Below are 22,483 nucleotides of genomic sequence, written 5' to 3'. Positions count from 1 at the left end.
CAGTATGTCTTTGATTTGCAGATATATGGAGTCTGGGAGTGATCCTTTTCATGCTGGTGTGTGGGCAGCCACCCTTCCAAGAGGCCAATGACAGTGAAACGTTGACCATGATCATGGACTGCAAGTACACAGTGCCATCCCACGTGTCCAAAGAGTGTAAGGAGTAAGTGAAAATAATGAAAGTACACGTGCATCTTCGTTCATTTTAACTTTTGAACCCTTTTAACTTTCTACTCTTGGTAAGGGTGTTCTGGGAGTTAACCCCAGAATATGATTTGAAATTTAACGTTGGAGAACATAATGTGTTAGTCTGTGTTTCAAATAAGCTAGTTTTCAAGAAATGCATTATATGCCTCCTCGGCCTCCAGGACTGGTGGGTTACTTTCACTTGAAGAATTGCAGTAAGAACTACTTTCTGTTTTTGCTCCTGGAATTATTTAAAGCTCCAGAGAAGAGTTAGGGGATTTGCTTTCCTGAAATAGACTATCAACACACCATTTTTGGGTTTACAGAGCGTGCCTCATTTTATTCATGTACTCCTCCCTGCGGTTGACTAAGAGCTCTGTTTGGTTCGTGTGACTATAGGAAGAGTACATGCAAGCTGATTATTTGGGATTTAAAGTACTATATATAGCACTGTGATGTATATAGTGATAAATTCATAATGAAATGAACTGTTGGAAGTTCAGTATTTCGTTAATTTAAAGTTTTTAGTTTCTCCCATCATTATTTTTATATGAAGGAAAGTCTGATAGTTTGAGGAATCTTCTCTGCAAGTGGATCCCTATCTTAGGCCATGGTTAAGAACTTAGGAATTCAAACTCTTGAGATTCAAATACTAGTTTCTCCGTTTACTACTGATGTGAGAATGGTGGAACCTGCCTTACAGGGTTATTGTGGAAATGAAATGAATTAATGTATATAAAGCTGTAGCTGAGTCTTAGCACATAAGTAGCACTCAGGATGAGTGTTGGTGGTGAGTACCACCGTCGCCATCCTTATGCCCTGACTGCCACTGTTCTCTGTCCCAGGAAGCAGGCTGCTGTCTGTGGCTGTATGTTGTGTGTGTGTGTTAGATGTTTGTCTTTCAGGAGTGTCTTCATAGCCCCTTCTGAGAAAAAACAGAGTAAGATATTTTTATGATGACATATATCATTCAGAAGAACGGATAAAATGTATATGTGATAAAGTGAGCACCTTTGTACCCAGTAGCCAGCTCAAGAAAAGAAACAGTTCTAATATTTTAGAAGCCTCTTCTTGGCATCTCCTTCTCAGAGGGATTATCTTTAAATAATCATAGGACCAGTTTCTCCTTTTTCCTGTGTCAGTTTTGCTAAGTTTTGTTTTTTAAGGAACTTACCATTTTATCTAAATTATCACATTTCTTGGCCTCAAGTATTCATAACATCCTCTACTTATATTTTTAAAGCCCATAGACTAGTGGGTTTGCTGTCCTTTTTTCATTCTAGTATTGACTTTTTTGCCTTCTTCTATTTTTGCTTTCTCTGTTTTTGTCTTGATCAGGCCTGCCTGATGTTTGTTCATTTTAATGTTGCTAAGAGCTGTCTTTTGTTTTTCTTGATTTACTGTTGTATTTTTTTGCTTGTTTGTTTTATGCTACTGATATTCTTTTGTCTGTGTTATTTCCTGCTACCTACTTAATGGGCTAGTTCTTTTTTCCATTTTCTTACGTTGACTATTCCATAAATTTTTCTTTTCTAATGTAGTAGTTCAGCACCGTTTTACCTGCATCCCGCTAGTTTTGATTTATAGTCCTTTTGTTATTCAGTTCTGATTGTTGTCTAGTTTCCATGTGTTTATCTAACCCATTACTTTTAGAAGGATATTTTAAATTTCCAAACGTGTAAGAGTTTTACTAATCAGCTTTTTGTTATTCATTTCTAACTTAATTGCATTGTGATCCAAGGCTCGAGTCTATATGGTGCTAGTTTTTATTAAATTGGTAAGGCTTGCTTTTGGATTAGCATGGAGTCAGTTTTTGTAAATAATCCTTTTATTCTGGAAAAGAGTGTACACTTTCTAATTGTTGGGGTCAGACTTCTTTATAAATCCTTAAGACTAAGCTTGTTAATTATACTGTTCAAAATTATTTAAATCCTTTCCTAGTTATTTCACTGCTTAATCTACCACTTGGTGAGATATTCTTCCACTGTGTAGAAAGGTATCATAAGCAAATAAAAATATTTATTACCCCCATTAATACAACACACTCAGCTTATTATTTTGTACTTGGAAGTCTGTCAGTTTTTGCTTTTGGTGTTTTGGGGGGAATAGTATTACATCCAGACAAGTTGAAAACTGTTGGGTCTTCCTGGTGAGTTGAACCTTTGCATCACTGTCTCTCTAACAATGCTTTGGGCCTTACAGTCAGTCTGTGTCATCTAGTTGTAGCTGATCACACCAGTCTTCTTTTGGTTAGCAGTCATGTGCTATATAGTTTTCCATTCTTTAAATCTTTTATTGTCTGGTTTTTAGGTACATATTTTGTTTTAGCCACTAGGAGCTAGAATTTTGATTGATACCATCTAACCATGTGAGCATTTTGTCTTTTAATTGGAGAGTCATTCGATTTATTATTGTACTCACTGATAGATGGAGATGTATTTGAAGTCTGCATTCTTAATTTCCATCCTGTCTTTAAGTTCTCGCAGTGGAACTTTGTTTCCATTGCATTTTTTTTTTTGATTGGGAGGTCAGGTTTCTTGTAAGTTATAGTCCCCACACAAAGAATTTGTATTCGCTTTCCTCCTGGTTACCCAGGGGCATTTCCACCCTGAAACCTCTTAAAAGTAACCTTTTCACTGTGTGTACCACACAGATTTAGTGTCATTAATTTGGACCACAAACCTGTGTGAGGACCAGCTTGTACCTAGAAGTTCGTAGAAGAAACTCCCCTGTCCCCCTCCACAGCAGTGTTGAGGCAGGCAGGTTTCCATCTTGACGTCTTAGCAGGAGACGTGTTTCTCACCTCTCATTCCTCCTCACGCTGAAGCTGGGTCCCAGCTCTTTGCTATGTTCTGGTTGTACTTCTCACCTTCGGGAGGCTCTGCACAATCATTATATTCTGCGTATATTCTGCTTTGAGTTACTCAGTGCAGAAGCAGGAAAAATCTGAACAAGGCCAGCTTTGTCATTTGCTCCCAAGAGTCTTACTTTTACTCTATTTTTACTTGCTGAGTAGTTCGTCCATCTCTCCGTCCTTCTATCTTTTCCTCCCTTCCTTCTTCCTTCCTTCCTTCTTGCCAACACAATGCCCTTAAACAGAATATATGTCTAAAGGTAGATGACACTTCGGTCACTTTGATCAGGATGGTCATTCATTCTTCTGGAAACAAGTTAGCTCAGCGCCCTGCTCTGTGTTGCTGGCTGTTGTATCGGGTTCTGGCGCCACTGCCCAGTTAACTCAGGGGCAGATGTTGATGTCTCGTGTTAATCCTAGATGATAGGAAACTGCATTTGTGTGTTTGGCTTCATTCTATCTGGTGGTTACAATTTTTTATTCTGTGAATCTGATGGCACCAAATTTGCTTCATTCCCATCAGCCCCACCATCAGCACTGGCGAACCTAATGAAATTGATGGTATAAGTTTAGGAAACAGTTTTGAAAAATACAGTAGCTCACCATTACTCATCCCTGCCAGGACTTTGCTTTAACAATGGACTTACCTTCCTTTCCAGCCTGATCACACGAATGCTGCAGAGAGATCCCAAGAGGAGGGCCTCTTTAGAAGAGATTGAAAACCATCCTTGGCTTCAAGGAGTGGACCCTTCCCCAGCCACGAAGTATAACATCCCGCTCGTGTCATATAAAAACCTGTCAGAAGAGGAGCACAACAGCATCATCCAGCGCATGGTGCTCGGGGACATAGCGGACCGCGACGCCATCGTCGAGTATGTCGGCGCTCGCCAGCACAGGGCCGAGGGGCTAGGGTTCTTGGGCTGGGCCCTTTATTTTATAAAATAAGATTGTCTTAAAGTTTTGTTAATTTATTTATTTTTGGCTGTGCTGGGGCTTTTCTCTGGTTGCAGAAAGCAGGGGCTGCTCTCTCGTTGAGGTGCGTGGGCTTCTCAGATGGTGGCTTCTCTTGTTGAGAGCGCAGGCTCCAGGACTCTTGGGCCCAGGCTCAGGAGCTGCGGTGCATGCCTTGCTCCGAGGCATGTGGGGCCTCTGGATCAGGGAAGGAACCCGGGTCTCATGCATCAGCAGGCAGATTCTTTACCTCTGAGCCGCCAGGGAAGTCCTGGGCTCGCTCTCACTGTGTCCGGGCCTGTGGACGTGGTGTAACGGCTGGAGTTCCCAGTGGGCAGGGCTTACGTCACTTATCTCTGGAGCTCCTGGCCCCGGGCCTGGCTCATGGTTTTGTTGTCTTTTGCTTTTATTTTTTGTGCTAGTGAACGAGCAAACCGTCGCTAGTGGTGTCAGTGGGTCCTGTGGCTGCTCTCCCTTCTCACAGAGGTGAATTGGAGCAGACTGTTTTGTGTCCTGGTAGCTGCGCTGTCCATTGCTGGGTCCTCCTAACTCCTGGGTCTCCCTCTGGTCCCCACAGGGAAGCAGGGGCAGCACCCCAAGTTCTTGAAATCAGGAGTTGGCCTGTCTGTCGTCGCACATTTTCATAAGTAAGGGTGTAGGGGCCCACAGCCAAGCCCGTCGGTGTGCACGTTACCAGAGTCATCGTGAGAAGGACCATACGACGTAACGAGACTTAGAAGATGTTACTGTCTGGCTTTTTAGAGCCTTTGCTACAGTAACCTGGAGCCCATGAGATGCACACATTAGTTATATTTTTTAAAAACCAAAGCCAGTTTTTTATAAACTATGAAGTTTGAAATCAAGGATAATATAAAGATACAGTTGCTTTAACAATGATTCATTTCTCTAAGAGGTCCTGTCTAAAAATATGAAGTGTTTTGCCAAGTCAAAAGTAATTTAATTCGTTGGGTGAAACAGTTGAGGATGATGAAACGAGGATATACTCTGGGGGGCTGCCCTCAAGGGGGCCACTCTGGCCTGGCTGAGTGCTCCGACCCAGGTGTCTGACCGCTGGGAAGAGGCGGATGCAGGCTGGATGTACCACTGCAGCGGGCGGGCTGTCAGGCTCAGCTCCCGGGTCTGGTCCATGAGAAGGGTGGTGTCTTTATAAAGGACGTGCATCTTTAGGGTATACTGGAAAGAAGAATTTATAAGAATAAACTCAGGCTCATGGTTTTGGTTTAAGTACAAATATCTGCAGGTTTCTGAGTGTGTTTTGAGTTTTCACAGATTGACCCGCAGCTACTGAAATGACCTAAGCAAATGGAGAAGAGCAGGACACTTGCTCTTTTTGCCAAGGATACTCACTGTAGGAATGTGTAGAGAATGACTTTTCACTTTTGAGTGGATAAAAGGCTGTTTGCATCTCCTTGAATTGGCTTGAGTCTTAAATAAATACATGCAGTGGAGTCCTGTAGAACTGTTTAATTTAGGTAAATTCAATTATAAATCCAAAAGGAGGGACAGTTTGAAGCCTCAGGTCTTCCCAGCTGTTCTCAGGCTAGTCTTGCCTGCTGCCCACATTATGAGCAGCTCCTCATTGTAGGATGCTTGCCGAATTCAAAGACACATTTGTCCATCCCCTTAAGACAAGCCCACAGCTTTATCTGGTGCTCAGTTGAGGAAACCCTCCGAGAAGCCATTCTGGTCCCAGATTTCCCCTCCATGTCTGGCTTCAGCATCTCTCCGCGTGGCCCTGGCTGCCCTCCTGAGCTGCGGCCCCACCGTCTGTTTTATGAGGAGCAGCCCCTGTATTGCCTTCCCGAGTGCTCCTTGTGTAAGTTCACTAATACACAGGGGCCTGAACAGCAGCATCGTGTGTTTCCGGGCCTTGTGGATCCTTGGTCGTACACCCCTCCAGTGTCTATCCACGGCGGGCGGGGGGCGGGGGCGCTGGCTGCCCAGTGGGCATGTGCCCAGCAGTGCCAGCCACATTGAGGACTCAGCACTACTTTTGAGGTGGACGTACCAATTTTATTTTATTCATAAATTTTATTCAAAGAAGGGGCTAATAACATGCTTTCAATAGATTAGTCATGCGTTAGTGTCTGAAAATGCCAGGAAATACCTAGTGTAAAAGGAAGAGCTTTTTCTAATTTTTCTCATTGATACTCGTGTTTGAGTGCACATTCATATAACTCAGTTCATAATTCTGTTGGAAGCAAGTAAGCCACTTTAGTAAACTTGACGGACATTAAATTTTTAGATAATGTATACATTCTTAGAAAGTTCATTATCTTTTCTTAAGCATCTAAAACTGACACCAGCTCAGTTGCCATCAGCATTTTGGGTTTTTCCTACTAACCGAGCATTTTTATGCAGTTGTTTCTTAGAGTTTTAAGAATGATCTACTACCAGCTTTAGTTTTTTTTTCGCCTTTTGTGGGGTTCCCCCCCACCCCTATAATTTTAAAGAATTCCAGGTCCTTGGATTTCATTTGGTTTTACTTAAAAAGCAAAAACTCAGTTGTGTTGTGCAGAATCAGACCTGCTAATGCGGCTTCTGCTCTCTCTCCCTTCCTTCCTCAGGGCCCTGGAAACCAACAGGTACAACCACATCACAGCCACTTACTTCTTGCTTGCTGAAAGGATCCTGAGGGAAAAGCAAGAGAAAGAAATACAAACCAGATCTGCAAGCCCTAGCAACATCAAGGCCCAGTTTAGGTGAGAAAAAAATCTTCACTGATTTTAGTAAGTTACCGTTTTGAAATAGCCACCTTTTCCTCAATGTTTCCTAAGTCTGGGGCGAGAGGATGAAGCGGTGACAGCCTCGCTGAGAGGCCCCGTGTGGGCTCCCCACGGGAGGGAGGGGCCGGGGTCCTTAATCACTGGGGCCGCCCTCCTCTCCTGGGCTCCGCGGGGACATGGGCTATAGCTGCTGGCCTGGCTGCGAAGACATCTGTGCAGAAGCGGCTTCAAGCTAGGGGGTGTCTGTCGCTATTTCTGTTCAACTCTTCCAGATCTGACATGTAATGTGTCATTTTCTTTTAAGTTTTATTACGGGAACAAGGCTGGGTTTTCCCTCAGTATCTGGAATAATTTTAGAAAGCCTACAGGGCCTCTCTGTGGTATGATGTTATCTCAGGATTGCAGGAATATGACAGATCAGCTAGTTGATTTATTAGCTACTTCACCTTGGGAGTTCACCTAACCTCTGACTTGGCTTCCTCATCTGTGAAATGGGTGGAATAATGCTCTTTGCTCCTTGGGGGTGTCATTGGGATAAACGAATTACTATCTGTGCGAGGTGGTCTGAACCGGCCTGTGTGTTCGCTGTCGCCGTTGTGGGCGTCCCCGCCGCGTCATCTTCGGCAGAGCAGGGGCCGCGCGCGTCTCCGCTGTGTTTCCCTTCCCTTCCTTGCCCAACTTTTTCCTGCTCCTCCTCTCCCGCTACCTGCCTACTCTTCTTTTTCTTCTACCATATTAGCTTTCCATTTAATATCAAAACTTGGGAAGGGTTACAAAAGGGTTACTTTTGTCACCATTATGAAAATTTATTTAGAATTTATCTTTGTTCAGATAAAATAATGAAATTATAGTGGAATTAATAGTGATTCAGAAACAGAAGGATGCTCTTGATTCTTAGTAATTCTCTACTTGTACATCTAACTATATATGAACATATGTGTATGAATATGTAATAATAAATTACTGTTTTAAAGAAGAGTACCATTGGATTTTAAATTACTTGCAGTCAGCTTGCCACGGGTAGGTTGTTGCTTGGGGTGGCGCGACAGAGAAGAGACAAGAAAACATTCCTGGGTGACCAAAGACTAAATATTTGAAGTTTAGTTTAACTGGAAGATGAATTTGGTAGCTTCATTTATATCCTGGATGTTTTCTTGCATAACGAAAACCAGGCACTCTGTCTGGTGTCAGCTTGGGAAAGGACTGGGCCCCAGGGAAGGTGGGAACCTTGCACGTGGGACAAACCAGGAGGAGGTCAGTGAGCGGTTAGGGTCAGCCCAGCCCTGACCCGAGCCCTCCTGTGTGAAGAGCAGCATCACCGCGGGCCTGGGCTGGAGCCACTCCAGTGTTTGGGAGAAGGGAACATTTGCAATTGAACTGTTTTATTTTCAGTGGGACAGAACTCAATCTAAAATTGATCAGACAGGTAAATGAATTAAAGTGGCTTTACTTTATTATAGAAATTACACAGCCAACAGTAGCTATAAAGAAGTATCAGCGCCTTCCATGCAGTCTCCTTTTACCCAGCTGGGGATTAGGGAGTGGAGGTGCTGTGGGGCCTGTCCTCCTCCTGGGCCCTGGCCTGCTGGCATGTGGTAGATGTCTGCTGACTTGCCTTGCTTCATTGTCAAAACCCCGGACCCTAACTCAGTTCCATTGCTGGGTGCGCCTCAGGCTCAGGGTGACCTGTGCAGAAACGTGGCCTGAGACAGGAGGCTGGTGTTAAGCGGCTGAGTTAGCTGTGGGTCCCTGGGTCCAGCCAGGGAAGACCTGCCTGGAGAGGGTCCATTCTTTGTGTCCTGCCAGCGTAGGCTGGAAACACGTGCCCTCTGCCTGTACGAGAGCCTTGAGAGGTCCTCCAGGAGCCGACCCTGTCCGTGGGAACTGTGCCGTCGGTGCAGCTCGTTGACGATTCTTGGTAGCAAGCTTTCTTGTCTCTCGTTAAGATAAGCTGTGATTTTCTCACAGTGTCATGCTTATTTAGTCCAGCACAGCATTGGACCTGGATATGTTCTTCGTAGATGTGAGCTATTTAACCATCTGATAACTCATGTAAATAAGAACCATTGGTTCAGAGTGATGGTGGAGTGGCCGGTACAGCTGCAGGGCTTTGCCTCTTGTTTCCGGGTGGGTTCTGTTGTGGGGGGAGGAGAGAATCCCCTCCAGTCTTTGCCCTGCCCCCCTCGAGAGGCCTGGCTGTGGCTCTGGGGGGTCTGACGTGCCTCCCACCACAGGGCCACCCCAGTGTTTGCTAGGGTGACATTTTGAGTGGTTGCTCTTTGAGGAATATATCCTGAAAGGAACGTTGGGTGCCATTTCTCAGGGCCCAAGGCTCACCTGGAGTTGGCACAGTTGTGTCGTGAGGACAGAGGACTTGTCCAGAGACGCTGCTTGACCTCAAAAACATTGAACACTCAGCTTCTGTAAACTACCAAGCAGTGAGCAGCAAACAGGCCCACTCCATCCTTGAGAGGAGGAAGCTCTGAGCTGGAGAAAAGAGGTCTGCAGTAAACGCCTATGGGTTCTTGTAAAGCTACAGCTTGGATGGGTTTTACGTCTGGGATAGCAGTTGGTGGGAAGCTCAGTGTCGGTCTAGCTGTGGCTGTTGCAGTGTCTCTGGTGTCTCTTCTCCTGGGCAGAGGGCCCTTGAGAGTTGCAGATGTTTATTCAAGAGAGGCTAGAGACCTCACTTTCAAAAGTTGTCCTTGGGCTACCAAGCAGTGTTCTTACTACTTGGGTGATTCTGGATTGGGAATAAAATCAAAGTTCAAATAACAGTAGATTTTGCTGTGCAGAACTCCTGTGTGGTCATTAAAAAATATATATAGAGAGAGAGAGAGAGAAAGAGAGAGAAGGAGCTTATGGGGTGCATAATTTAATTGCTGAAGAGATTTATATGTGCCAGTATTCACTGACTTTGCTCATCAGTAGTTTAAATCCATTAAACTATTTTTATTTTTTTACACACCAACTTTTTACACCACCCTGTAAAATCTGGAGGACTAGAAATTGCCCGTGAATTTTTTAGCAATAATATATACCTACAAAGATTGTGATCTAAGACCAGAAGGAGCAGAACCTGTGTTCAGGTTTGACTCTGGCGATAACTCCCTTGCACTTTTAAAAAGGCTTTTCTTGTGGTGTAAAACACTTATGTAGAAGAGATGTTTGCCCCCTTCTGACAGCTGTGATGAAGTTCTTATTTGGTCATGAAGCCGGAACCTCAGCCCCATGTGAGCACATACTCTAGTGTCCTCGCAGTGCCTTCAGGATGTCGAGAGGGTTTGCAGGGCTGCTGCTGCTTTTTGTTGCTTTCGTTTTCTTCATGTCTGTGGCTTTCCTCCCAGTGTTTTATATATAAGGTACTTGAGTCAAGTCTACGTATTATTTCATAGCTTTTCCTTTTTTTTTCAATATAGGCAGTCCTGGCCAACCAAAATTGATGTGCCCCAGGACCTTGAGGATGACCTCACGGCCACTCCTTTGTCCCACGCGACTGTCCCTCAGTCTCCTGCTCGGGCCACCGACAGTGTCCTCAACGGGCACAGGAGCAAAGGCCTGTGTGACTCGGCCAAGAAGGAGGACCTCCCCGAGCTGGCGGGGCCCGCGCTGTCCTCGGGGCCACAGGCCGGCCTGAAGCCCGCAGCCAGTGGGCGGAAGTGCCTGTTCCGGGTGGAGGAGGATGAGGAGGAGGACGAGGAGGACAAGAAGCCCATGTCCCTCTCGACCCAGGTGGTGCTGCGCCGCAAGCCGTCCGTGACCAACCGGCTGACATCCCGCAAGAGCGCGCCGGTGCTCAACCAGATCTTCGAGGAGGGGGAGTCGGACGACGAGTTCGACATGGACGAGAACCTGCCGCCCAAGCTGAGCCGCCTCAAGATGAACATCGCCTCCCCGGGCACGGTGCACAAGCGCTACCACCGCCGGAAAAGTCAGGGCCGTGGCTCCAGCTGCAGCAGCTCGGAGACCAGCGACGACGACTCGGAGAGCCGCCGGCGGCTGGACAAGGACAGCGGCTTCACATACTCCTGGCACCGCCGGGACAGCAGCGAGGGGCCCCCGGGCAGCGAGGGCGACGGTGGCGGCCAGAGCAAGCCGAGCCGCGGCGGCGGGGGCGCGGACAAGGCCAGCCCCAGCGAGCACAGCGCCGGCGGCGGCGGCCCCACGGGGGGCTCGGGTGGCGCCCCGGGCGGCACGTCGGGCAGCGCGCGCCGCTGCGCCGGGCCCGGCTCGTCCACATCCACGCAGCTGGCCGCGCGCGGCGCCGGGGAACTGGTGGAGAGCCTCAAACTCATGGGCCTCTGCCTCGGCTCGCAGCTGCATGGCAGCGCCAAGTACATTCTTGACCCGCAGAGCGGCCTGTCCTTCTCCAGCGTGAAGGTCCAGGAGAAGTCCGCCTGGAAGATGTGCATCGGCTCCACCGGCGGTGCGGCGTCCACCCAGGTAGGGGGCGGCATGAAGTTCTTCTCCGACCACGTGGTGGACACCACTGCGGAGTTGGACCGGATAAAGAGCAGGAACCTGAAAAACAACGTGCTCCAGCTACCTCTGTGCGAAAAGACCATCTCTGTGAACATCCAGCGGAACCCCAAGGAGGGGCTGCTGTGCGCCTCCAGCCAGGCCAGCTGCTGCCACGTCATCTGAGCTCGGCGTGCCTCCTGCTCAGAGCGGCCAAGACCGGCTCACTCCACTGGTCCCCCTTTCGGTTTTACTCTCTTAAAGCCGCAGTTATTTATTACTTTCTCGTTGTTCGCCTGACGACGTGACAAATGCATGGTCTTTGTGCATGCTGCTAGACACTACTTTTCTTTTCCAGCTGAAAAGTCTCGTGTCATTTTTACATTTATAATTTTAATGTGGATGATCAGGATTAAATTAAAATGTATATTTGGAACCTAATATCCATGGAGCACTTAGAAATTTGATGTTCTGCACTTAACTTAGAGAAAATGCTTTTCCTTGTGAAAAATCTAAATTCCCGCCCCGACCTTCAGTGACATGGGAACTCCGTGCTCTGAGGCATACTCTGGTGTCTGAGACAGAACCAAAGCAATAACCTTGTGATGCCGATAGGCCTGGAGCCTGCAGGCGTGGGGTGCCCAGCCTCCAGGGCCTGTGCAGAGCAGAGTGCAGCAAGCGTCTGCACCGACAACCGTAAAACCATGATTTCAGCATAACCCACACCTGTTTGTCTTAAGCTATAGTGTGAAAACAGTTTGGGCTCTTAAAATTTAACTGAAAAAGATGTTCTTGTTTTGTACTAGGTGAGAAAGTACATAGATTCATAAGGCAGCTTCCTCCGCAGTGGTCAGTCGCAAGCAGACAGTCTCATTTTGTAATGTGGTAACGTGAACTGAAGATGTCTCACCTTGACTTCTAGAGTGTGTGTCTGTCTAACAGAACAAAAGGATGCTTGGTGTAAATTCCCTTGAGGAGGGCGTACCCCAGGCTTCCTGGACAACCATGTAGGTAGAAGAAACGCTAGGGCCTAAATAACGTGGAAGCAAAGGTGTTGGCAAAGTCAAAACCCCATTAAAAAAAAAAATTTGGCATTTGATTTTTAGGACTTTGATAATTAGGTTGTCTGTTGGTAACTTCCATTCTTTTATGTCCTTTAGCTCAACTACCTATGGGAATTGGCTGATTAAAAAGATTAAAACGGTTGAATACACAAACAGCCAACAAAAATGCACAAAGCCTGCTTTGTTTTTTCTTTTTGTTTTTTGCTGGAAGTGTTTTTTACCTTACCTTCCTGCCAGAACAATAATCAAAGAACTCTTGCTTTAAAACTACTCCTGTACAAGACTACTCTTGACCAGATAATCATCTTTCGTGGCTTTTATCTTGTAGGACACAGTATCATTTTGGGAAGGGGCGAGATGCTACTTTTTCTTGCTGTGCCCAGAGGGTCTTAAAAGCAGCGCTTAGTGACATTGGTTATAGGACGTGGCCGGTCCCTCTGGCTTTCGCACGCTCCCCAGCGTCCGTCCTGTCTGAGTGACGGTTGTCTGGTCTGTAGAGTGGGCGGAGCAGCAAAGGACAGCATTCCACTGGTCACGGTTTCTCCAAGTGTACACCAACTCTGCTACTTTAGGATTCATGTATTTTACTCGGAACTCTGAATTTCACAGTATGCTTACTAACCTAAGTAAAGATGATACTCAAAATACCTATTTTACTTTCTAGACCTAGACTAGATAACGTTTTAAGCTACAGCTCTAGTTCATTGTGATGTTTATAATTGAAAGCTATGAGAATAGATGTGTGGGTGAAGCCATAGAACATATTTGCTTGAAATTTATTGAGCAGGGATCTTATAAAGGGCCAGAAATAAGATGTGTGGTTCACATAGATAGTGAGCGTAACATCTGTATTAAACGTCAGAGAGAAGTTTATAAAGGGCATTGGCAATAAACTCTTTGTTGCAGCTGTTTTCCAAGTAATGTAAATACTTTTTCCTGTGATTATGTATAGCCTTGGAATGGCACCTTTTAACTAACCCGTATGTGTTTGGTTTTCAATCGTTTTTTATATTCAAATGTATATATGGTGCTCACTTTTAGGATCAGCAGTGTTGACCATTATGCTGCATAGCTGTATCATAGCCTTACTAGTCGTGTGTGGTTGGTTGGCCCTCTGGGTAGACAGATGTTAGTCTGCGTGGCGTCTTACCCCTTGTTCATCAGTGAATGACTGTGCATGTGTTGTATGTCATAGTATGTCGTCACATAAAAGGGAGGGAGCAAATAACCATTATGTTAAGATAATATTGGACCAAATGACTTACTTGCTCTAAACAGTTTCTTGTACCCCTTAACCTGTCTTCAGAAGTTGCAGAGTTACAGTAGTGTGTAAATTAAATATTGTGGAAAAACAATTAGTCTTGTATTTTCTGTATGTGTGTGTGTATATATATATATATATAATTATGTACTTCTGGCAATTCTATCTGTATTTAAAGTTGTGACAATCTTGACACCGATTTTAAGAATAGCCGTGAGACTGAATCAAATTAAAGATGTCCCTTCCAAGTTAGAATCGATGTGTGTTAAGAGGGTACAGAATTATCAGCTGATTTTGGCTGGTTGCTTCCACTGCTGGTTGATTTTCCTCATTGTATAAACATTGACAGGTATGTGACAAATGGGAAAAAACAAAGTCCAAATAATAAAGTGGCATATTGGTGTTCAGCAATATAAACTGTCCCATGTTCTGTTTCTTCTCATGAGCGCAGCTGTGTGTAGCCCTGGCCTGGGTTAGACCGACGCTCTACATGCTGTGTGTGCGCCTGCTTCGCCAGATGTGACTGGAAAAATGCGATCGTGACTGTTCTCACTTTAAACTCGTGACCACAAGTCTCAGGTGGGTGTCAGGACTGTCCCTTAGTTAAACTGTATTTCCCCAGTTACCTGCTTTCTTCACTCGGACCAGTCACTATCCTCCCGATAAGTAAACCAGAGCAGCTGTAAGCGCCCCGAGCCCCCGTCTCTGTCTGCCGCCTTGCCGTGTATTCGCGCGCCCTGTTGTCCACTTGCCCGGCCCTTCTTCCGGTGGGGTGATTCCGAGGCAGCCCTGCCTCTTGCCCGCGCAGATGCACAGGCGTCAGGGCGCCAGACCCGAGTACGTCGCCATTCTTTTCTTCGCCTTGCACCATCAACCTTTGCTTTTCCACTGGATCGTTCCTAACAGCAAACAAACACGATTTTATCCCCCTTTCGTGTTTCTGCTCTCCCTCTAGCTGTTGTCCCTTTTCTCCTTCCATTCTCCTCTCTGAACCCTTCCAGCCAGGCAGGACTGCTGTCCCTGTACCAAAACTGCTTTGCTCAAGGTCAGCAGTGACCTCCTCCCTGTGCTAAACCCAACAGTCAATTTTTAGAAACAGCTTTGAGATGTAATCCACATACCACATAATCCACCTATTGACATTGTACAGTTCAGTAGATTTTAGTAAATTATAAGAGTTGGGCAACCATAAGCCCAAAAAGAAACCTTGTACCCTTGAGCACATTCTCCCTTTATCCTCAACTTCCAGCCCAGCCTCAGCCAGACAAACCCTGATCCAGTGGTGAGTTCCAGTCCCATGTTAGCGTTTAATGAGCGCTTGTCCTTGCAAACTCTGCATTGCTCAGGACCCGACTTCTTGCTGCTCTTCAGTCTGCTAGCTCCACAGTCTCCCAACTGCTAAATTCGGAGTACCGCAGGATTCAATTCTGGATCTTTTCTATATCTACACACAGTCTCTTGATGATCCCATTCAGCTTTGTGCTGACAGAAAACCTGAAATACATTTAGCCCACATCTCTTGACAGGAACGCCAGATTCCAACTACCCATGTGATTTCTCTCCTTAGATGCATCTGATAAGCACCTCAATTTGTACAACTTCCGAACGCCTTCCTAATCCCCCTCAAATCTTTACCCTTTCCTAATGCTTTCCATCTCGTAAAACACAACTTTGAACCTTCATTTGTTCTGCACAAGTCAAATATCTTGGTGTCAACACTCACTGTCTGATCCCAGCATCTAATCCATGAGCACATCTTATTTATCATCCAAATGTTGACACCTCCCTGCCACCACTTCTAACGTTCTGCTCCGTGACACCATCAGTACTCGCCTCTAAAGAGTTTCGCCAGTTTTGCCCGTGTCTCTCTCCTCCATTCAGCACTGTGAGTGATCCTTCTAAAAGCTAAATCGTGGCATGTTTTAAAAGGTGTTTAATTTACAAATATTTGAGGATTTTCCACATAAAGTTCCTAATTTCTAGTTTAATTGTTTTAGTCAGAAGTTGTCCTTTGTGTAACTTAAATTTTTTACATTTACTTAAATTTGTTTTATGGCCCCGCTCCTGGCCTGTCTTGGTGAACGCTGACGTGAGTGCTTGAGGAGTCCTGCTGTTGATACAGTATTCTGTGTGTTCTGTCAGTAATTAAGTCGGTTGACAATGGTATTCATGTCTTCCACATCCTTACTGATTTTCTGCCCCATATAAATTACCGAGACAGGACTGTGGACGTCCAACTGCAGTGGTGGCTTTGCCCGTTTCTCCTTTTAATTCTACCAGTTTCAAGTTAAAATTTTGAAGCTCTGTTGTTAGATTGAAGATTGTTGTCTTCTTGATGAATTGATCCCTTTCATCATTAGAAAGTGTTCTTCTTTATTCCTAGTGAATAATTCTTTATCCTGGAGTCTGCTTTGTGTGATAATGATAGAGCCGTTCTTTCTCTTTTTTTAACTTAGGGTTAATAACCCTATCTGTATCTTTATATTTAAAATGAGAATTTTGGGGTTTTTTTGGCAGTCTTTTTATAAAAAGCATGTAGTTGGGTCTTGCTTTTTTGGTCCAGTCTGCAAGTCTTTGCCTTTGATTTAAAGTAGAGGTCCCCAAACCCTGGGCCACAGATGGGTACCAGTCTGTGGTCCTTTAGGAAAAAGGCCACACAGCAGGTGAGTGGTGAGCAAGCAAGTGCATTTGCTATTTATAGCCTGCCGCTCCCCATCGCTCACGCTACCTCCTGAACTCTGCCTTTTGTCAGATCAGTGGTGACCTTAGATTCTTGTAGAAGTGTGAGCCCTACTATGAACTGCACACTCACAGGATCTAGGCTGCCTGCTCCTTACGAGAATCATCATCAAACCATCCCCCCTCAGCCTCCTCGCCAGTCTTTGGAAAAACTGTCTTCCACGAAACTGGTCCCTGGTGCCAGAAGGCTGGGGACCACTGATTTATTCAGACCAGGTAGCTTTAGTGTAATAGTAGGTGAGTGTAAATCCATCTTCTAATTGTTTTCTACTTGTCTCATCTGTTCTGTTTTTCTCTTATTTACTGTCTTCTTTTGGTTTAGCACTTTTTATTGGCTAATTGGCTATATGCCTCTCTTAGTTTTTTTAGTGGTTGCTGTAGGAGTGGGGGTGTGTGTGTATTTTTTTTTAAGGTAGACTGAGTTTATACAAATGTAATCTACCTTAAAATAATGCTCCTTATAGAACATAATGTTACAGTTCTACACTTCCATTTTTTTCCTTTTTTGTTGTCAGTCATTTTATTTTTATATTTGCACACACGAGTTTGTTTTAGGCAGTTTTCTTTTTAAGAGATGAAACGGGGAACGTCTTATTGCCAAAATCTTTGTTGTTTCCATCACTTCATTTTCTTGTAAAAATCTGCATTTTGATATCTTCCTTCTGCCTGTAGAACTTTAAATTTTTAATATTACAGGTCTGCTGATCGCTTTTGCTTGTCTGAAAACGTATTTTTACTTCACTTGTGAAGGATGTTTTCATTGGATATAGAATTCTAGCTTTTTCATCGCAGCGCTAATCACTGTGAATTTCACTTTGTTGAGTGCTGGATTTTGTACTCAAGTGAAAGGTGCTGGGTTTCATTTTGGCATGGGGTTATTTGGAGCTGTTCTAGTTTGGGTCTTGCATTTCAAGTGTTAGGACAGATCCAGAGGGGTCTTTTAGGACTGACTTGCCCACGACGAAGGCAGTGCCCTTCTGAGCAGTCCACCGAAGTTCTTTCCACCCTGGCCGGGGAGCGTGAGCTTGTCCCAGCTTCGTGTAAGTTCTCAGTGTTGGTCAGCCTCCAGCTTCAGGTAATTTTCTACCTGAAAACATGTATTGATTGGCACTCAGTCATAGGCCACAGATTCTGGTGCTCGCTCACTCCTTGTGCAGCAGGAGACGCCAGACTTCAGGCCCCTTCTGCCCTCCAGCAGGGATTGGGTCCCTCAGAGCTGTGGGCCTGGCGAGGGATAGTTGAGAAAGGGATGGTAGGATCTGGTCTTTCTGGAGCTAATAGAAGCCAGGCACATAGTGACCGCTGGGGAGTCACTTGTACTCCGGCCATCTCTCTCCCAGCAGTGCTAAAGGTTGGCAAGTAAGAAGAGGAACAAACCAGAATCTTGGTCCTTGTGAGTTCATGATGCCCTTGGGGAAGAAACAGGGCTTTCAGTTAGCACCAGATGCCCATCTGACATGGTGACGTCTCAGGGCCCCTGTTGTGAGGTGCTGTGAGAGTTCCAGGAATGGGGGAGTCAGGGAGGGGGTGCGGGAGGCAGAGGGGAGGAGGGCGGGGAGTGCAGAAGAGGAGCTGGGCAGGATTCGAGTCCAGGGTTCCTGTGTGAGCCACGGGGGAGAGAAGAACCACCCATTGTTCTCCTTGACTGCTTTATCCCTTCACAGGGACTCCAGAATTTGTGGATTGGGGGCCTGGAAGAACCGGAGGACCTGGGGGCACGGCTAGAAAGTGTTGCTGGGTGGGAACACCGGCGTTCGGGCGGGAAGAAGGTGGAGTCAGCGCCCCACTCACTCCGGGAGCCCTGCTTATCAGAAGGGCCCTGTCTTGGTTTAATGCTCTGTTCTTAAATTATCTTGAGAGTCTTGACACTTTTTAAGAGGGCCTGTGTGTTCATTTTGCCCTGGGCCCTGCAGGTTACGTACCACGCCGAGGGGTTCGGTCTATATTCTGCAGGTATGAAGGAGGGGGTCTCAGGCGCGAGGATGGGAGGCTTTGGCAAGAGCAGAGTCCCACAGAGAGCAGCCGAGGCTAGAGACAGAAGCCCGGGAGCCGCCTCCTGTGTGGGGCTGAGGAAGCCTGAGGACGCCAGGAGTGGAGGCCACAGAGCGGGGAGCAGCAGGTGAGCGCCGAGGCCATGGCCGGCAATGGGGTGAGCAGGCTGGGCGGCAGCACTGCCCGAGGCGGAGCAGAGCTAGTGGGCGTGGGAGGGGCCGGGGTGGAACAGCGAGCGTGTGGGCGTTACTCTGAGCGCCCCCGGAGAGGGAGGGGAAGGCCGGCCGTGGGGGCACTGGGTCTGCCCGTGGGCACGGCGCTGATCTCACCCCAGAGCCTGCCCCTGGGGTGCCTCCTGCTCAGGGACAGATGAGACGGTGGTTGACCTCTGACTTTCCAGAAGGCTGGGCCAAGCCCTGTTAAACCTCTGGGCTATGGGGTCCATTGTGAACCGCACTAGAGCTCCTACATAGCAGATTTCTGAATTGTCCCAAATTCGGTGACACATGTGGTCCTGAGGGAAGCACGTTACCCTCGTGAAGAGAAGGATCTAGATGCGGGGCGGGGAGACCTGGTCTCGCAACACGTCCTGGGGGTTCCAGCGGCTGAGGCTTCCCTGGGCCCCGCCATCTGGGAGCAGATGGCTGAGGAGCGGGTCTGGGCCTGGGAAGCTTGTGGTGTTGAGAAAGCAGTGCCATGTTTTGGAGTTGTGTTCTGGGGTTGGAGGGACAGCAGCCACTGTCATTGGCTCCTCAGCTTCCCTTTAGGGTGGAAGCCCTTGTTTTCCATGTTTATAGCCAGACAGCTATGTAAAGGGTGGCGTGGAACTGTCTGCACCGTGATTTTCCTGGTACTGAGCGAATGACCGTCTTCACACCCTGGGCTGGCCAAGCAGGCCTGTGCCTGTGCTGGGGGCGGGGCTGTCCGCAGACCTGGACTTGGCTGGCTGTGCCTTCCCTGCGTCCTCCCACAGGAGGTGATGGGTAGTGGCAGGAGCCATGTTTCCCTGTCCCCGAGGGAGTTCACCAGCACCCAGGAAAGTCTGGAGAGGAGGCCACGTGTAGTCCACGTGATCTGTGCTGCAGCTCAAGGCAAAACACCACTGTCCCTCTTCTGGTCAGTTGATGGCTAAGGCTCACAGACCCCTGAGCAGGGAGCCCAGCACCCCCTCCCTCCCGCAGGATGCGGCTCCGCCTGACCCGCCCAGATAGCCAGGGGCTTCCAAGGGGTCGTGGGCAGTGTGGGTCATCCAGTGACGGAAAGTGAACGGCAAGTCTCTTTGATCCGAGAATCCCAGGCCAAACTGCCAAAACCCCGTACCTCAGGCCTGGGTGGTGGCACCAAGCGTCGCTCTGATCAGGAGCAGGTTCTCTTGTGGGTCTGCAGCTATACGCTGAGGCCAAGCTGCTGATGCCAGCCTTGGCTGGGGCTCCTCCTCACTTGCTAGGCCTCCTGACTTGACTCTTAGAAAGCTGGGATGAGCAGTGTGCCCACCCTCCCCCAGTGCCTACTCCTGCACGTTGGAGTAGGCAACGAGCAGCTCACCGTTGCTGTCCTTGTGGGGCTGTGAGTTAAACCAGGTTAGGAGGCATCTGGAGCCCAGGGTTCCTGTTCTCGTTGCTCGTTTCCTTCCGGAAGTGGGGCTGGAGCTCAGGGTCAGGACTGAGGAGAGAGCTGAGCTGGGCTGTGCACAGTCCTGGCCATGCTGCTGAGAGTTCGGGGAGGTCACTGAGGTCCCTGTGCCCCAACTTCATCTATAAACACAGACGGGAGGAGGAAACCGGAGCTCGGGGGGCACACCGAGGACGGCAGGGGCTCCAGACTGCCAGCTTCACGGTAGGGCTCGGCATGCCTAACCGTTTGCTTCTGGTTTCGTGCCTAAAATCAGAGGATAAAAATTTGTTCTCAGATCTTTGTTCTGTTTTGGAGCTGCTGATGGGGAGTGAGTGTGGCCACCAGTGGGGAGGGACTGGGCCACTGCCTGCCTCCCACCCCATCCAGGCCTGACCATGGAGAGCATGGGGGCGCCCATAGCGGGGGTGTTGGCCCAGCCCCCGCCAAGGGGCCCCAGCGGATGTCAGTGGCACAGAACTGAGTGTGCTGCTGCTGGCGTGAGAGGGGACAGCTGGGCTGAGCAGTGAGTCTGGCCAGGGCCCACTGGCAGTGTGTAGATTTGGTGAGTCTGGATCTCATGCCTGAGGGAGGCAGAGTGGGGAGGGTGGTAGTTGGGAGAGGTTGCGGTGGGCTCTGCCTGGTCTCCCAGGGGCCTCTGTGCGGCTGCACACGCCTCGTTTGGCTCGGACCCTCCCAGCAGGGCGTGGACGGCATCACCTCCATGTCCGGGCTCCTCCCCGGGGACCTGCCCATGCAGAGCCGTCTGGTGACCTGGCTCGGGTCCGGAGACCCCAGGTCACCACCGCGTGGACAAGGCCTCGCATGCCCTCTGAGAATCGAGGGGGCTGTGCACACGGGAGGCTCTGGTTCCCATCCGCCTGCTCCCTGCTTGGTCCGGACACACTGTTGTGTCTCCTCCTGGCACTGTTTCTTTCTACACCTTTTCTTCCGTGGGCTCAGGCTCCACCTCTGGGGGTCTTCTCTGTTTCAGGTGGGCGATGCCTCAGCTCCTGTCAGCCCTGTGGGAAGAGGCGGGCTAGGAGAAGCGGGAGGAGGCTCTCACCAATGGGTGTCGGGGAGAACCGGTGGGGGAAGGGGGACAACCTGTGGGTCACCACGGGGCTGGAAGCAGCAGAGCCGGGTGGGAGCATGAGGACCCTGGGGCTAGCGGGGCGGGGGCTGGATCTGAGCCTGGGTGGGGCCACATGGGTAGAGGATGGGAGGAGACAGTGACCTCAGGGGCTGAGGGTCCAGCCGCTTCATGCACGTGAGCCCAGTGTGCTGCGGGACAGCGTCACCGGGTCCGTCTGGGGTCAGTTACGGTGACAAGACCATAACTCGTGAGGGACACCGTGGTTTGTTCCAGCCCTGCTCCCGGGCACCTGCCAGGAGCCAGACGCCACCCTCTCTGGGCACAGGCCACACAGACGAGTTCCAGGGGCCTGGCAGGCCCATGCGGATCCGCTTCCTGCCAGCCCCTGTGGACACCACCGAGCGGCTCCCACATCCGTCCTTCCGCAGCCCAGGAACGGGCCCCAGTGGAGGTAGGTCCGCTTCCCGGGTCCCCTGCTGCCCGAGCAGGACTGCCTTAGCGCTGGCTGAGTAATGGGGCTCTTCCAGGTCAGGCTGAGGACGGGCAGGGCGGGCTTCTGGGAAGGACAGTCATGCGCACAGGGAGCCTGGGTCCGCGCTGATGCAGGGCGGGCGGGGGGGCCGCCAGGAACAGCTGGGAGCTTGTGGGTGGGAGATGAGCCCATGGGGTCCACGCCCGGAACCCACTGCCGCACCCCCCCACCTCCCGCCAACTGTGCTCGTGTGACTGTCCCCAAAGCATACTCTGGGGGAGACGGAGTCGGGTCCAAGGACCCACCTGAACTTCCTCCTTTACCAGGAAACACGGGTGCCCTGGCTGGGACTGGAGCCCATTGGAGTGGAAGCTACCAGTCCCTGGTGTTCTGAGCCAGGAGCATGTTCTAAAAGAAGTATCCACCAGGGAGTACTTGTGCCGTGGAGGGGGCTGAGACCAGGGTGGGCAGGGCAAGGCTGACCATAGGTGTCCACACTGGTAGAATGTGGGCTGGCAGAACCCTTAGAACAACCACACGTGGCAGACAGGAGAGTCAGGCTTCCGTGTGAAGTGGGTCTGCTGCGGCCAACCCGCCTTGATGAGAAGGAGGGGATCAAGGGGCCGGGCCCAGAACGAGGGAGACTGGTTGAGACCGCCCACCGTCCCCGTCTTCCCCTGACCGGCTGCAGCGCCCGCAGCTTCCCACAGGAAGGTCCCGCTGGCCATGACTCCCGGCTCTGCGGGCCCCGTGGGGCAGGGCTGGCTGGGCCCTGGGGTGGTTTGAGCAGCCGTTGGTGGGAAAGGAGACCAGGCCGGGTGTCCCAGGAGGGCTGGGGGCTGCTGCGCCTGTGAGCGCCGCAGCCCCTTGGGCATGGACAGGGGACCCCTGCCCCCAAGCAGGTGTGTCCCAAGCACCCGGGGGCTTCCGCAGGCTCTAGGAGGGGCCCGGCCTCCAGGTAGGCCAGGCCCTTGGCTCCCCTCAGGGCCCCCCATTCCATGACTGGGCCCATAGCAGAGGGGCCGCTCTGTCTACACACAGGGAAGGAGACA

The 22,483-nt window shown here is 49.2% G+C and overlaps 1 protein-coding gene across 3 annotated transcripts in view; it reads left to right on the top strand.

Moving 5' to 3' along the window:
- Positions 1-13,938, top strand: part of SNRK (SNF related kinase) — a 66,106-nt gene extending 52,168 nt beyond the window's left edge. For all 3 annotated transcript variants that reach the window (XM_027522167.1, XM_027522168.1, XM_027522169.1), the window contains 4 exons: positions 22-163; positions 3,700-3,912; positions 6,580-6,714; positions 10,158-13,938. In XM_027522167.1, the coding sequence (XP_027377968.1) occupies positions 22-163; positions 3,700-3,912; positions 6,580-6,714; positions 10,158-11,382 (1,715 nt within the window). In that variant the 3' untranslated portion in view covers positions 11,383-13,938. The remainder of the gene's footprint in view (positions 1-21; positions 164-3,699; positions 3,913-6,579; positions 6,715-10,157) is intronic.
- Positions 13,939-22,483: the final 8,545 nt, after the last annotated feature.

This window comes from Bos indicus x Bos taurus, chromosome 22 (genome assembly GCF_003369695.1).
Source record: "Bos indicus x Bos taurus breed Angus x Brahman F1 hybrid chromosome 22, Bos_hybrid_MaternalHap_v2.0, whole genome shotgun sequence".
Lineage (NCBI taxonomy): Eukaryota > Metazoa > Chordata > Mammalia > Artiodactyla > Bovidae > Bos > Bos indicus x Bos taurus.
Note: the sequence above shows the minus strand (reverse complement) of the source record. Positions and strands in the feature narration are given on the sequence as shown.